Genomic DNA, 15,194 nt, shown 5'->3' with positions numbered 1-15,194 from the left:
ACGGGCTTTGGGCGTCCGGCTCTGCGCTTTGGTCCTTTTTTCCCCTCCCTTCCCTCCCGCTTTCCTCGCCTCCCTCGGCGTGGCTCCCCCAGCGCTCTGCTCCGCCCTTCCGTCCCTCCCTCTGAAGCTCAGGGCCCCTCCCTTCCCCAAGACCACCAGCTGCCTCTGCTTGGGCCAAAGGCAGCCTGGAAAGCGCGTGGAGGGAGGGGCAGTGGCCACACAGGGGCCATAGAATCTCCCCTCCCCTCAACCCCCCCCATCTTCCCTGGTGCGGCTGCCCTGGGCTGAGTCGTTCCCCTCCTTCCTTCGTTCCTTCAGGCCTGCAAAGTGCAGCCTCCGCCTGGACTCCCCTCTGGCACGCGATGTGGCACCCCAGCATGCCCCTTTGTTGGTCTCGTCTCACCCGCAGCTGAGGAACCTGCAAATAGGGGTAAGGCTTCTCGCTGCTGGCCCCGTCCGTCCCCGGAGCCTTTGGCCTGCCTTTCCCTCTCCTCTCCCTCCCCTCCTGACCCTGCCAGAGGAGCCCCGACTCCACGCAGGGAGTGGCTTTACGTGGCCACGGCCTTGCGCTGCATCAGGGCTGGGGGGTAGGACGTCCCCCGCAGAGGGCATGCTGGACATTGGGCCTCAGCTGGATCCCCCCACAGTCCTGGGCAAGCGGGAGACCAGGTGAGTCCTCTTGAGCCCAGTGGCTTCTCTAGCTGTCTGGTTGCAGCCCTGTGAGCCATACTTGGGGGGGGGGAGGCGTTGTGGCCCCTGCCTGCTGCTCTGCCCCTTTGCCCTGGCCTGAGAATCTTGGGGGGGCTCTTAGGGAAGACCTGCTCCATCCTTAGGCAGCAGCCAGCAGCCTGGGCCATCGGCCCTGCCTTGGAGCAGCAGCGGCCTTTGCCGCTGGGACAGGAGGAAGTTTGTGGGCAGGCTGTGCCCACGATCTGATTCTTGGCCATGCCAGCGGCAAGGGGCATCATCGCACATCCCGTTGGCTGAGGTTTTCCTGACGGGAGGGAGCCATCCGAAGAAAGAAGAAACAGAAACCAAACAGAGATGATAATAATTAACGAAGCTTCAACTTGATTCCTCCAGAGAGAGGCCCTTTCCCAAATCACCCAATGGTGGGAGGAGAGCCGAGCTGTGATGGAGCCCCTCCCTTCCAGGGGGCCCAATTTTGCAGGCCTCTCCTCTCCCCTCCCTCCCCTCCCACAAAAAATCCCTGGGTGTCTGCAAAGGGAAGATTTACACATTAGCAAGGAGGAATAACGAAGTGTTTAGCCGTGCCCGTGGGAATAAGACGACTCCCACTCCGTTCTTTGGTCTCCCGAGTCTGGTCAGCATGAACGGACGATACCCTCGGCAGCGTGCCGGGGGAATTCCTTGGGGTCCTTCCAGATCAACCTGGCTTATTTGGAGGCCTTTGCATTGGAGCAGGCTGTACGGATGGCTCCGTTCGGCTGCCGCAGTGCTGGTCACATGCGTTTTGGAGAGCAGCGGGCTTAGTAGGGGAAAAAAGGAAAAAAAAACAGAGGGAAGATTTAATCCCCTGCTTCCACCAGACTGAAGAAGGGTCCTGGGAGCTCGGTTTTGTGGCTGGGCTTGAAATGCGCATTGCTCTTTTTTTCCCCATGGCTGCCTATCCCGTGATGACGATTGCCGCGTTTTAGCTGTGATGTATTTAAAATGCAAATGACACCTTCCTCCCACCCACCCCTCCAAAGTATACAGCATAATAAAAGCAAAAGGCAAACCTTTTTTTTCCCCCAGAACAAGGTTGCTAGAATTGCAAAGTCTCTCTCTCTCTCTCTCTCTGGATCTTCAAACGTGTTTGGGTCTTGTGTATTGCAAACAGCAAATAGAGTCAGGGGACAATGTGGCCAGTTAGACGGGCGTTGTGAAGATTATTGCCTTAAAATTCCCCAGCTGTGGAATTTCTGTGGGCCGGGGGCCGTCAGTCTTGGGCTCCTTCTGGGTGCTGGTTTGATCAGGAAGCTGCCGGCAATGGGATTTCATCTTCGTTTCCGATAACTTTCCGTCCCATCTTTGGGGACCAAAAATTCCGGTGACAGTTCACAGTTAAGAACATAAAAAAAGAAGTTTTAACTCATTCAAGAGGGCAACCCCCCAAAGGCTGCTTGTGTGTGACTCTGGAGTGCAGGTTGTTCCCCTCCCTTTGTGTAAAAAGCCAGATGTGATAGCCGGATGGTTCATTTTGGTCTCAGCTGCTGAATGTCGGGCCGAGGAGATCTCAGCCGAGCCAGAGGAGGGAGCCCAGGAAGATCATCACGGTTTGTGTCAAGGAGGACGTCCATCTGAAGAAAGCCGAGAACGCCTGGAAGCCAAGCCTGAAGAGAGAGACCCATGTGGAGGACCCCGAGAGCATCAAAACCCAGGTGTGTGTGGGGGGGTGAGGGATGAGGAGGAGGGGTTGTCCTGCACTTGGCACCCCTTGAAGAGAAATCTAATGCCAGGCTAACCACAGCCTCTTTCGACAGGCCTTTTTGTACGGGCCGGTTTGCTTGCAAGGGGAGGGAGGGGACGGGTTCCCGTTGCTGAAGTGGCTCCCTGTTCTCACCCAGCTCCCCAAACAGGACAAACCCTCTGAACTTAACTTTAATTAGGAGCGCAGGCAACCCCGGCAAAAGGTTTCACTCTCGCCGCAGGCTAACAAGTCTGTCCGGCAGGAAGAGGAGCAGTTGTCTGCCACACGTATTCATCTCTCTCCCACCTGCCTTTTATCCCAAGAGTCAGGATGGGGCTTTGCTAGCAGCGGTGGCTCTTCCGTCCCAAGGACCGGCCCATAGATTTCCACTGCTCTCCTCTCCTCTGCCTTCTGCGCATCCACGCATCAGGCACTGGACTCAACTGTTCCTCCTCTTCCTCAGCAGCCACCTCCAGACCTGGGGGCTGTGGAGTCTCCATCCAAGGGCTGACGGACAGCCCGTCTCTCTCTCTCTCTCTCTCCCAGCTCCATTCCCACTCCCCCTCGGAGATCTCTGGTACTAACACTGACTCCCATGCCTCCTCTTCCTCCTCTGATTCGGCTGCTGTAGCGGCCGGTGGCTTACAGGCCACAACACTCCCGTAGCTTTAGACCTGGTTATCGCTGTGCCCCTCCCCCGCCGCTGCTTTTCCTTCCCCCACCCGCCCAGTCCATCGGCAGGATAGAGGGGTGGAAATGGGGGATCTCCGGGGGTGGGGAATCCTTTTCCCGGCCGGCCTTTAGGGAACTCTCGCCTCTTCCTCTCCTCCACCCTTCCAGGAGCTCTTTCGCAAAGTCCGCAGCATCCTGAACAAGCTGACCCCGCAGATGTTCAACCAGCTCATGAAGCAAGTGACCGACCTGACGGTGGACACGGAGGAGAGGCTGAAGGGGGTCATCGATCTGGTGTTCGAGAAAGCCATCGACGAGCCCAGCTTCTCCGTAGCCTACGCCAACATGTGCAGGGGCCTGGTCATGGTAAGGCCGGGCAGCAGAGGAATTCAGAAGTGGGCGGTCAGGTCCCTATCAGAAGGCTGCCAGTCCCAAGGGAAGGTGGGAGGCACGGTGGGCCACATGGTTTGCATGCTTTTGCTGTAGCTGTAGCTGCTTGGGAGCTTAAAGGGAGGGTATCGGGGCTCTGGTAGTTACCCCCCATTTAAATCACTAGCCGGATTTTCAGAGCTTAAAGATTTATTAGGAGTAAACATGCTGGCACTTCCTGGGTGCAGGACATAATTCATGGTCACCCTTGATCCTGGTTTCCCCCCACCCCCTGGGTGTATCCTAATTCATATTCTCCGATGAGACACATCCATAGCCCAGAGTCATCAATCATGCTCTCCAGCTAGAATTTTGCACGGCAGAAAACTTCGGTCACCTAGGTAGAATCTTTGAAAAACATTTATGAAATGCAGTTTCAGTTTGCAAGCTGCCGCACGGCTCCTCCCCCCTCCCTTTTCTGTTGGCAACTCTAAAAAGACCAGAGAAATATTTGATGAGTTGACAAAAGGGAGGAGTTCACGCCATCTGCAGCAACTCCCCCCACTGATCCAGGCCTCCGGGCTGGGTATCTCCAAGGTCACAGTGCCCCAAGGATGAACTTGTTCTCACCATCCAGCCTTGGGAGATTTCCAAAACACCTTTGTGGCATATTATTGGCTGTGGATGGACACGGGGTTATCAGGGTGGGAGGGCTGAAAGGGGAAAGTTAGCCTAAGGAAGCTATCGGGCCTGAATTTCAGACTCCCGGCGCCTGCCTTCTCTGCAAATGTCTCTCTGTCAGTTAAAGTTCCTTTCGAAATGAGTTTCAAGAGATCTGCTTCCTTAGGGAGGAGGTAGCTGAGGCAGGTCCTTCCGTGGCAAGTGCCGATGCCCGGCCGCAGGAAGGCCTCACTTCGTTTTAACACCTCGATCTGCCTCTTTTTCCCTCCCGCAGCTGAAAGTGCCCATGGCGGACAAGCCCGGCAGCACCGTCAACTTCCGCAAGTTGTTGCTGAACCGCTGCCAGAAAGAATTTGAAAAGGACAAGGCCGACGACGACGTCTTCGAGAAGAAGCAGAAGGAGCTGGAGGCCGCCACCACCGTGAGTGGGAGCCACGACCTCCCATCCCTTCCGCCTGCGGAGGGGGCTGGCGGTGGCTTCAGTGGCCCTTGCCTGGAAGGGATGAGTGCCTTCCTGGGAAAGGGCAGCTTAGCTTAGTTTCGTTTATTGCCGTCGCACCTCGTACCACGAAATTAAATGCCCTCTTCAGTGAACATGATAACTATAAAAAAAATAAAACACAAACACACATCCTTTGCGTTCTATACCAGTTGCTCGGCAACTGGTGGGCAAGGGACCACTGGGGGTCCGTGAGAAAACTGTGGTGGTCTGCAGAGAAATGTCTCCCCCAAAGCAATTAATCTAGGCTGCGCGGGAACACAAGACTGCCACCCACATGGCCTGCCCACCTGCTGGCCCCCACCCTTCGGCCGAGCGCAAACCTTACCTTGAGTAGAGCCACAGGGAACTGGAGGAAATCCGGGGAAAATCCCAGGGTGGCTTGCTGACGTTGGTGGGAAAGTCAGTCCCATATTCCTGAGCTGCAGTAGTCACAGGACTGGCCCTTTGGTCATCCCGGAGAAGCTCCTGCAGTCCGTGGCAGGCCGGTGCACCTGAGTGGAGGATTAGCTGCTCCGGGAGGACCAAAGGGCCAGTCCTGTGACTCCTGCAGTTCTGGAATATGGGACCGACTTTCCCACCAACGTCAGCAAGCCGCTGTCAATCAAAATTCAAATTAGTGGTCCACAGGATTTAAAATTATGAGTTTGGTGGCCCCTGTTCTATACAACTGCATTGAAAACCCCCCTGATATTGCATTAATATTGCAGCAGAATTCGAAAGAGCTCCTTCCCTGGGATAGAAGCTGTTTTCCAGCCTATTTGTCCTTGTTTTTATTCTCCTGAACCGTCTGCCAGATGGTGGTAGTTCCAAAAAAGTTGGGAACGGAGGAGAGAATGGAAGGGAGAAAGCCTTTTGGCGGCTCCTTTCCTCAGGCCTCTTTTCCTTGTGCCTCTCCCCCATCCTTCCCCCCCCCCATCCCCTCCCAGCCAGAGGAGAGGACTCGGCTTCACGACGAACTGGAGGAGGCGAAGGACAAGGCCCGCAGGCGGTCCATCGGCAACATCAAGTTCATCGGGGAGCTTTTCAAGCTGAAGATGTTGACGGAAGCCATCATGCACGACTGCGTGGTGAAGCTGCTGAAGAACCACGACGAGGAGTCCCTGGAGTGCCTGTGCCGCCTGCTGACCACGATCGGCAAAGACCTGGACTTTGAGAAGGCCAAGGTAGAGGGGCGGCTTGGGGGGGAGCCAAGCCTCGGGGTTGCCAGAGGTCTGAACCCCTGGAACATATGGGGGGCAGGGGGAAGAGGGAGGGAAAGGAGAGGAGGCCGGCATCAGACCGTGATGATGATCCCCGTCCGTCCCTCCCCAGCCTCGAATGGACCAGTACTTCAATCAAATGGAGAAAATTGTGAAGGAAAGAAAAACCTCCTCCCGAATTCGGTTCATGCTGCAGGATGTCATTGACCTTCGGCAGGTATGTGTCTGCTGAGGTAAGAGGTCGCAGATGGCTCTGGATTCTTCCCCCTCGGCCCTTCCTCCTCCTCCTCCTCCTCCTCCGGGGACACGGGTGGGTGGTGCGGCTCAGGGGTGGGATTCGATTTTTTTTTTTTTTTTTTGACTACCGGTTCTGTTGGGCGTGGCTCAGTGGGCGTGGCAGGGGAAGGATATGCTGCAAAATCCCCCCTTCCCTCCCCCACCCCACTAACCTGCTTTCCAGCTCCGTTCTCCTGGGCAGGGCAACCCAAGGAGACCCAGCCGAACAGCTGGGACTCAATGGGAGGCAGGGAATAGAGGGGGTTGGCGGGGCCAGTCAGAGACGGGATTGGCCGGTTCTCTGAACGACTCAAAATTTCCGCCACCGGTTCTCCAGAACTGGTCAGAACCGGCCGAAGACCACCCATGGTCTGGCTGTCCCCAGGGTTGAGCTCCCCAGGGTGTGCTCCCGCCCTCCCGTGCCTTTGCCGGAGAGAGAAGATCCGCCTCTCAGTTTGCCGTCGCTTCTTGCCTTCCTCCCCCTCCTCTTCCTCTAGTGCAACTGGGTGTCGCGGAGGGCAGATCAAGGCCCAAAGACCATCGAGCAGATCCACAAAGAAGCTAAAATAGAGGAGCAGGAAGAGCAGCGGAAAGTCCAACAGCTGATGACCAAAGAGAAGAGGCGGCCCGGTAAGGAGATTCGGTTTGGGGAGGGGAGCCCCCGCCTAGGGCCCATCCAGAAGGGCGCTTCCCCAGCTGGGCCAGCACGAGCAGCCCCTGGATCTGCTTCAGAGCCCCCCAGAAGCCCCCCCTGGGCGGAGAGCAGACTTCCAGATTCCAGGTGTGATGGATTGGTGGGGAGGGCTGCCCCTGGGGAGCCGAGCTAAAGCTGCCTGACCCCCCCACCCCCCCACCCAACAGACAGGGCGAACTTTGACACGAGACTCTTTTCGACTCGTGCAGGTGTCCAGAGGGTGGAAGAAGGAGGCTGGAACACCGTGCAGGGGGCAAAAAACAGCCGTGTGTTGGACCCCACCAAGTTCCCTAAAATCACCAAGGTAAGGCATGAGGGCCGAGATCCTTTCTGGGACTTGTAGCGGAATCTGGGGGTTTGTCAGAAAGCTAACCTAGGCGTGGGGGCACCGGCAAAGCATTTCCGCATTGTGGCAAGGACACCTTTGGGATGGGGTGGGTGGGTGAGGGAGGAGAGCCGAGTTCGAATTCGACGGAGTCCCATCTTAAACCGTCCCTTCTAGTCCAAGGAAGAGCCCTTGCCTCTTCCTCACTCACCTGCCCTCCTTCTGGGCTGAGAAAGGGGAAAAGGTTGGCACGCAAGGCTGGGCTGGGCTGCCTGGGGAGGGGAAACAAAGAGACCGGCCTGTCCTCTGGGCGCGCGTGCTAATCTGTGCCCCTTTTATATAGCCCAGTATAGACGAGAAGATCCAGCTTGTGCCTAAAGCCCAGCTGGGCAGCTGGGGAAAGGGCAGCAGCGGTGGAGCCAAGGCCAGCGAGATCGGTAAGGGCAGCAGCGGCGCGCGTGGCGTGCGCACGTAGCTGGTCGTGTCCCTCTGGGCAGCAGATCCCGGGCACTAGGAAGCTTGAATCTACCGCAGGGCTGGGTGGAGGGGACTTTGGTCTTTGTTCTGAGGGCAGGCCCTCTTCTCTCCGCATCCTGTGCAGATGGTTTACGACCAAGTGCCACTAGCCTGAACCGCTTCTCTGCACTGCAAGCACCTGCCTCGACCATCTCTGGCACCACCCTGGAGCTGGATCCCCGCAGGGCCGCCTTGACCAGGTAAATCTCCCCCGCTTGTGGATGTGGCAGGCAGGATGGTGGAGCTGAAAAAGCTGCTGGGGTGTGGGGTCCTCCTTTTGGTCAAGCCGGGGCGCCGACCTCGGAGATGGAAGGGCCCACGTCCTCCTCTCGAGTCCTGCGTTCGCTCGCTCGCTCACTCTGCCTTGCTTGCTTCCAGCCGGGGGAGCACCGGCCGGGAGAAGAATGACAACAAGCTGCCGCCCTCGGCGTCTTCCCGTCCCAACGCCTTCCTGAGGCTGAGTAGCAGCAGCAAAGAGCAGCTCTTGGACAACCAGGCCCAGGAGGAGCAGCGGAGGGAGATGCTGGAAACCGTCAAGCAGCTGACGGGCGGCCTGGAAAGCGACCGGAACAGTACGGAGGCGGAGAAGAGCAAAGCCAGGGAGGCAGGTGAGGCTTCCCATCATTCTGCCTGCAGGGGGGGGAGCCAGGCTGTGCGTGGGGCTGCCTGTCCTGGGTGGGAGGAGGCGGAGGGGAGAGTTTGCTGAGCAAGAAGCTGATGTTTTGCGGGGGGTCCTTCCGAATTAAGGCACCTTCCTTCGGTTTAAGGAGAAAAGCAAGCGACCGCCTTGAAAAGAACAGTTGCTGGTGTTTTTTTCCCCCATTAAAACGATGAGATGCTTCCATGCTCATCCCAGTGCACAAAGTTAACCTCTCTCACTGGGTCTCTTCTCTCCTGCCCTCCTGCCCCCATCTTCAGTCAAGTCTGAAGCCCCCGTTCCTCACCCCCAAGAAAAGCCGGCCCTGTCAGACGAGGAAATTGAAAGGAAGTGCAAATCGATCATCGATGAATTCCTGCACATTAATGATTACAAGGTAAAAACACAGTGGGACTTGTGGGGTGTTTTGGCTTTCTGTCATGGGTGCCTACGGCCGGCCGACTCTCAGGCAGCCAGCGAAGCCTTCAAACCAGTCCAGGAAACAGGAAATTAAAAGCATGCCCCCAGCCAGAGCCGAGGCCAGATCACCATCTTCTGGCTCATACGCACCCTGGCTAGGAAGGTCCCAGGTCCTCAAGGCCTGGCACGAGGCCAGTGGGGATGTCGGATAGAGGGTGGCTTGAGTTCCGCCTGTGAAGGGTTGCCAGCCCCTTCTTCCGTGCAGCTTCCCGGAGGGACTGACCGGTATCCAGGCTGTAGGGAAGGCCCCCCTCAACCCTCCCTTCAGCCCACTCCTTCCTGGTGTCTCTGCAGGAAGCCATGCAGTGCGTGGAGGAGCTGAACGTGCCTGGCATCCTGCCGGTGTTCGTGCAGGTTGGTGTGGAATCCACCCTGGAGAGGAGTCAGATCACCAGAGACCACCTGGGCCAGCTGCTCTATCAGCTGGTTCAGTCCGAGAGGCTCAGCAAACGGGACTTCTTCAAGGGGTGGGTATAGTGTGCCCGGGAGCTCGTGCTTGTTTGCGGGTACCAGCCGGAAGGTGGCCTCGGCCTTCAGGCCGAGGGCAGAAGCCACCCATCCCACCTCCGGCCCTCAGGCGTCTTAAGGTGTTTTTTTGCCTTTGTGGCTCAGGTTTTCGGATACTTTGGAGACCGCTGACGACATGGCTATCGATATCCCCCACATCTGGTTATACCTAGCGGAATTGGTGACGCCAATGTTGAAAGAAGGAGGCATCTCTATGAGAGAACTTGTGATGTAAGCCGGGCTGCCTCGCCTTCCCCGAACTCAGCGGGCTGGGCAGCAGAGCAGTGGCCCCAGAGGGGGTTGGTCTCCGCCGGGCCGGCTCTGGGTTGCCAGCACGCCAAGCCTGCTGAAGGGGAGGGATACAGTTAGAAGTAAAGTTCAGTGGCGGCTGCCTTCCTTCGCAGTAGTAGGGCTTAGCCACAGTGGGGCAGCTCTTCCGAGAGGATAAAATAGACGCGTTCTTTTCTGTTTCAGAGAATTTAGTAAACCTTTACTTCCTGTGAGAAGAGCCGGGGTTTTGCTTTCCAATATATTGCACCTTCTATGCAAACAAATGGTAAGGATGCTGGACTGGTAGTGGGCCTGTGCAACCCCCCCCCCACAGGTCTCTGGTCTCACGGGAGAAGCCAAAGGGCCCCCACTGTCAAGATTCCGGCAGTTACCCCCATTTAAATCGTGAGTCTTGAGCCCAACTTCCAAAACTTAAAAGGATTTAATGAGAGTTAACATGTCCGGCACTGCCTGGGTGTATCTGGCTCTGAGACACATCATTCATTGTCACCCTTGACCCTGGTTCCCCACCCCACCCCCGGGTGTATCCTAATTCATATTCTCCAATGGGACACATCCATAGCCCAGAGTCGTCAATCATATTCTCCAGTTAGAATTTTGCGAGGCAGAAACTTCGGTCACCTTTGGAAACATCCATGGAATGCAGTTTTGGTTTTGCAAGCTGCTACATTACTGCCCCCTCCCTTTCTGTTGGCAACTCTAAAAGACCAGAGAAATATTTTATGAGTTGACACCCAAGGCCAAAGCCTCTTGGGCTGACGGAGAAGAGGAGGGATCCATCAATGCCTGGGGCTCCTCGCGGGTGTCCCAGAAGGAGGGAGGCTTTGAGGGGCGGCATGGGGCTCCCGGGAGGCGGGTGCGGTGCCTAGGCTGCCACTGGCTGGAGCGCTCCTGCCAGAGTAGCCACAGGCAGGGCAGAATGAGTAGCAGTCCTGGCCCAATGCACGGCCTTGTGTTGCAGAGCCATAAGAAAGTGGCAGCCTTATGGAGGGAGGCTGGCCTCCGCTGGAAGGACCTCCTACCTGAAGAGGACGATGTCCACACCTTTCTCCTGGAGCAGGTGAGGGGCTTGGCTGGGACTCCTGTTAAGGATTAAGGCAGGGGCGTTTGAATGGAAAAGTGAGCGGGCTGCCAAATATGGCGAGGTTTGGGAGGGCCGCTGGTCCGAAAGAGCCCCTTGTTACGCTCTGCCTCCAGGATGGGTTGGCCCCACCTTTCGGTTTGGGCCTGACTGTCTCGCCCTCGCTTTTGGAGTCTTAGTGGACAGCCAGCTAAATAGGAGCAAGCAGTGTGCAGCAGCAGCCCAAAAAAGCTAATGCAATCCTAAATTGTATTAACAGAGGGATACAATCAAGATCAAGGGAGGTACTAATACTACTCTATAAAGCCTTAGTAAGACCACACCTAGAGTACCTGCATCCAGTTTTGGTCACCACACTATAAAAAATATGTTGAGGCTTTAGAAAAGAGTGCAGAGAAGAGCAACCAGGATGATTAGGGAACTGGAGGCTAAAATATATAAGGAGGTTGCAGGAACTGGGCCTGGCTAGTCTAGGGAAGAGAAGGACCAGGGGAGACAGGAGAGCAGCCTTCCAAGATTTGAGGGGCTGCCACAGAGAGGAGGAAGGGGGGTCAAGCTGTTTTCTGAAGCACCTGAAGGCCGGACAAGGAATAATAATGGATGGAAACCGAACAAGGAAATAAGGAGGAACTTTCTGACAGTGAGAACAACCCACCCATGGAACAGAAGTTGCCCTCGGAAGTTGTGGGAGCTTCATCACTTGAGACTTTCAAGAAGAGATTGGACTGCCATTTGTCAGGAATGGTGTAGGGCCTCCTGCTGGGGCAGGGGGTTGGACTAGATGACCTACAAGGTCCCTTCCCACTTTGATTATATGTGTTGTTTTCTAATGTTGCAGAAGTTGGACTTCACAGAAACTGACAGTCCCAGTTCCTCAGAAGCACTTTCCCCGAGAGAACTCTCTGCCGAAGAGCTGAACAGGCAGCTGGAGAAACTCATTGTTGAGGAAGAAGCCGGTGATGAGCAGATCTTTGACTGGGTAGAGGTATAAGACTTGCCCTGCACACCCAGCGGGAACACTTGACAGGATAAGGCCCCTCTGCCTCCATGGCCTCCCCTCCCTGGTCCCAGAGGTAGCTCTTCTTACCCTGGACAACGTTTTGGCTCATGCAGGCAGCCCAGCAAAACCTGAGCTGTAGGGCTAGCTAGAAATTCAAAATGGCTGAGAAGGACGGGCCCAGCCAACTGTAGCGTGTCCCCGGGAAAAAGAAAAGGGAAAAGCCCCTTTGAATTGCTTTGCATTGACAGGCTGAACTCCGGCCACATAAAGAGACTGAAAGGCAGAGGGGAGCGTCGGTTCTTCCGTCGCTAGAGCTAATTTGGGTAGAAAGCAGAGGGTTTTTTTCCGGAAACGAAGCCAACTCTTTTAACTCTGGCAAAACGCTCTCCATTTCAGGCTAATCTCGACGAAAGCCAGATGAGTTCACCTACATTCCTTAGAGCTTTAATGACGGCCGTTTGTAAAGCAGCTGTCCTAGGTGAGTAATGGCCACAACAGAATTGGAAGGTATGCCGTGTTTGGGCACTCACATGCCTGTTTTTTTAAGGGATTCGAACCGTTGGCGCCTGTTCCCTATTAAGCCCAAATGGGTTTCCTGGGTTTGAATTGCTCCCACAAAAGACAGTATTGTGGCCCAGGTAAGACTTGGCTGCGATTCTCGATTAGTGTCAATTTAGTTGTATTTTTTTCTTTTCGTTCTTTTCTTAACATTAGGACTTGTTTTCTCTTGCTCCGCTAAAATAGCAAAGGGAGTCTTTTCTGTAGATTTAACGTTGGATCTGGTCCGCCGAGGTTACGGAACTTAGATTGGCCAGTGAGAGAGAGAAGGCGCAGCCGGGGGTTCTGTCTGGTGGCTGCTTCCATGTAGAGAAGGAGAGGACAGAGCAAGCGGTCGCTCCCTCGGCCAAGGGCTCCGGGGCAGTTTGGATTCCCAGCCAGCTTTGGGGCAGGGGAGTTGGAGCGGAGGGAAACCGGGGCAGGTGTCCGCGGCCACCCATTTCTTCCCCGAGGATATTTCTAGCTCAACCGATCGGCAAGGTTTCAAAAGCTTTCTTGAAGTTGTGAGGAAAAGGGGTGTGTGTGTGTGTGTGTGAGAGAGACTACTTCTTTCCTCCCATCCAGTGGATATCTCTAGCTTGCGAGTGGATACGGCCGTTATCAAGCGGAGAGTGCCCATCTTACTCAAGTACCTAGACTCGGACACAGAGAAGGAACTACAAGCACTTTATGCACTGCAGGCATCAATAGTAAAACTTGACCAACCTCCTAGTAAGTATCCGGCATGTTGCTCGTAAATGGCTCGATTTGGGATTGATGTTAAAGCGGTGCATAAGGTACCCTCAGGGCTCTGTCGGCAGCTGTAAACCCGGAACAGCCTGGCCAGGAGTGGAGAGGAGAGCCGCCTTGGCTGACGTAGCGTGGCTTTTGTCCCAGGCAGAGGTGGCGGGGAAAGGCCTTCGGCTTTCACCAGGCACCTGGCGCCGCCCGAAAGGCAAACTTTGTACGATCTTTCCCCCTGTTTGAGACCCTTTTATCTGTTCTGACCCAGCTCCCCAAACACGACAAACCCTCTGACATGAAACCCAAAGATTCCTTTATTAGGAATGTCGGGCAAAAAGTTCTCTAACAGGCTAACAAGTCCGTCGATGAATAGTTGTCTGCTACACTTACTCATTTCCACCCCCTGCCTTTTATCCTCAGAGCTAGGGTGGGACTTCATGAGCGGCGGTAGCTATTCCGCCCCAAGGACCAGCCCATAGATTTCCACTGCTCTCCTCTCCTCTGCCTTCTGCGCATCCGCAGTCAGGCACTGGAACCAGCTGTTCCTCCTCTTCCTCAGCAGCCACCTCCAGACCTGGGGGCTGTGGACTCTCCGTCTGAGGGCTGACGGACAGCCGAGGCTCTGCCTCTGTCTCTCTCTCTCTTTGCCAGCTCCATTCCCTCTTCCCCCTCGGAGCTTTCAGGTTGCCCTGATGCTGACTCTTGACTCCCACGCCTCCTCTGATTCGGCTGCTGGAGGGCCCGGTGGCCGACAACATTGCCGTTCTTGCTCGAAGTCTGTTTCCTGGCTGGAAAGTCTGTTTGCCTGAGCTGCCCTTTCCACCGAAACCGGGATAATAAACGGAAGCTTCCCGATTCCTGGGTTGAAGTACGAGGTGGAGCGTTCTGCTCTCCACTCAGCCCTTCACAAAACACGTCTCTCTCTCTCCCTACTCTCCGCAGATTTGTTACGGATGTTTTTCGATTGCCTGTACGATGAGGAGGTGATATCAGAGGATGCCTTCTACAAATGGGAAAGCAGTAAAGACCCAGCGGAGCAGAACGGGAAAGGCGTAGCGCTCAAATCCGTCACCGCCTTCTTCACATGGCTACGAGAAGCCGAAGAAGAGTCTGAGGATAATTAAAACTGAATATACAAAAAAAAAAAAGGAAAAAAAAAAAGAAAACGAAAACAATTTAAGTATTTTTTTTAAAAAAAGTTTCATGTCTTCGCCAATCACAGAAGTGCAGCAAGGCCAATTTTCGCGCAGAAACCCCCCTTTTTCCCCACATGTGCACGAGTGGGGAGAGGAGAGGAAGAAAAAAAAAATAGTCACACACGCAAAGGCGATCATGGAGGACAAAAAAGTACTTGAAAATTCAAGTCCACACAAACCTTGAGGGGCAGGAGCACTAAACCAAAATACATCTTTATTATTTATAGAAACTATTTTCTGTTTTATTTTTTTTTTCTTTTGTCATTTTTTAAACAAGGACTCATACTTTAAGAAGAACAAAATCTGTTTAGACAAAGCAAAAAAAACAACAACCGAGAACTATAATTTATTATTTGAAGAACTGCAAGCGTCAGTGTAATTTTTAAATTTGCAGTTTCTGTAACAAATTGTATAATAGACAAAACAAAACAAAACAAAAAGCAGAGAAATAAATTTCCCTCCCTTTCAGGTCCACCTCAAGTTTTTGTTTGAAAACACAGTACCTTGAGTCATAACTTCTTAAAAGGGGGGTTTCAGGAATGAGATAGTTAGATAAGGGAGAGGAACTTTCAGGACAAAAACAAAACAAAACAAAACCTCCAGATCTTCCTGCCTGCCTCTCGGGTTGCTTCCAAAATTTAAGAGAAAAGAAGCAAAAAAGAGAGAGAGAGAGAGAGAGTAACCTTGGACCTAAGGAATTGCATATCAGAAAATGGTTGTGGACCAGACTGCCTGGAGAATAAACTTGTTCGAAACAGCCCTACCCTGGACACAGAAGAAGGGAAAAAAAGGCCTAGCGATAACTTTCAGAACCCTTAGAGCAACTTTTAAGGCTTGTAAATACATAGAACAAATATTTAAAAACAACGAAATGGACTCCGTGCTATTCTTTTCACTTTCAAAACTATACAGAACAAAATAAAGAGCAACCTTGCAAGTTTAAAAAGCAGAGGAAGTAGCTTCTCTTTGGACGGCAGAGCAGAGCTGCTGCCCTCGGCCGCCTCTGCTGTGGAAAGACCCACGTTCCAGGTGGGGCACAAATGTCACTGTCCAGGTCGGGTGTTGGGGGTGTGT

The 15,194-nt window shown here is 54.3% G+C and overlaps 1 protein-coding gene across 1 annotated transcript in view; it reads left to right on the top strand.

Annotated features, from left to right (window-relative positions):
* Positions 1–14,992, top strand: part of EIF4G3 (eukaryotic translation initiation factor 4 gamma 3) — a 58,940-nt gene extending 43,948 nt beyond the window's left edge. The window contains 21 exon segments of the mRNA XM_087944772.1: positions 319–381; positions 383–430; positions 2,214–2,384; positions 3,254–3,451; positions 4,410–4,556; positions 5,564–5,800; positions 5,949–6,053; positions 6,610–6,742; positions 7,016–7,110; positions 7,475–7,568; positions 7,733–7,847; positions 8,026–8,255; positions 8,566–8,681; positions 9,059–9,231; positions 9,377–9,502; positions 9,746–9,827; positions 10,524–10,622; positions 11,482–11,628; positions 12,040–12,121; positions 12,766–12,912; positions 13,867–14,992. Of these exon segments, the coding sequence (XP_087800898.1) occupies positions 319–381; positions 383–430; positions 2,214–2,384; positions 3,254–3,451; positions 4,410–4,556; positions 5,564–5,800; positions 5,949–6,053; positions 6,610–6,742; positions 7,016–7,110; positions 7,475–7,568; positions 7,733–7,847; positions 8,026–8,255; positions 8,566–8,681; positions 9,059–9,231; positions 9,377–9,502; positions 9,746–9,827; positions 10,524–10,622; positions 11,482–11,628; positions 12,040–12,121; positions 12,766–12,912; positions 13,867–14,048 (2,790 nt within the window). The 3' untranslated portion in view covers positions 14,049–14,992.
* The last annotated feature ends 202 nt before the right edge of the window (positions 14,993–15,194 follow it).

The sequence above is a fragment of the Notechis scutatus genome, chromosome 16, assembly GCF_049901735.1.
Source record: "Notechis scutatus isolate UNSWTSFEM ecotype Mainland chromosome 16, rNotScu1.2, whole genome shotgun sequence".
NCBI classification, from domain to species: domain Eukaryota; kingdom Metazoa; phylum Chordata; class Lepidosauria; order Squamata; family Elapidae; genus Notechis; species Notechis scutatus.
This window is presented reverse-complemented; position numbering and strand designations above follow the sequence as displayed.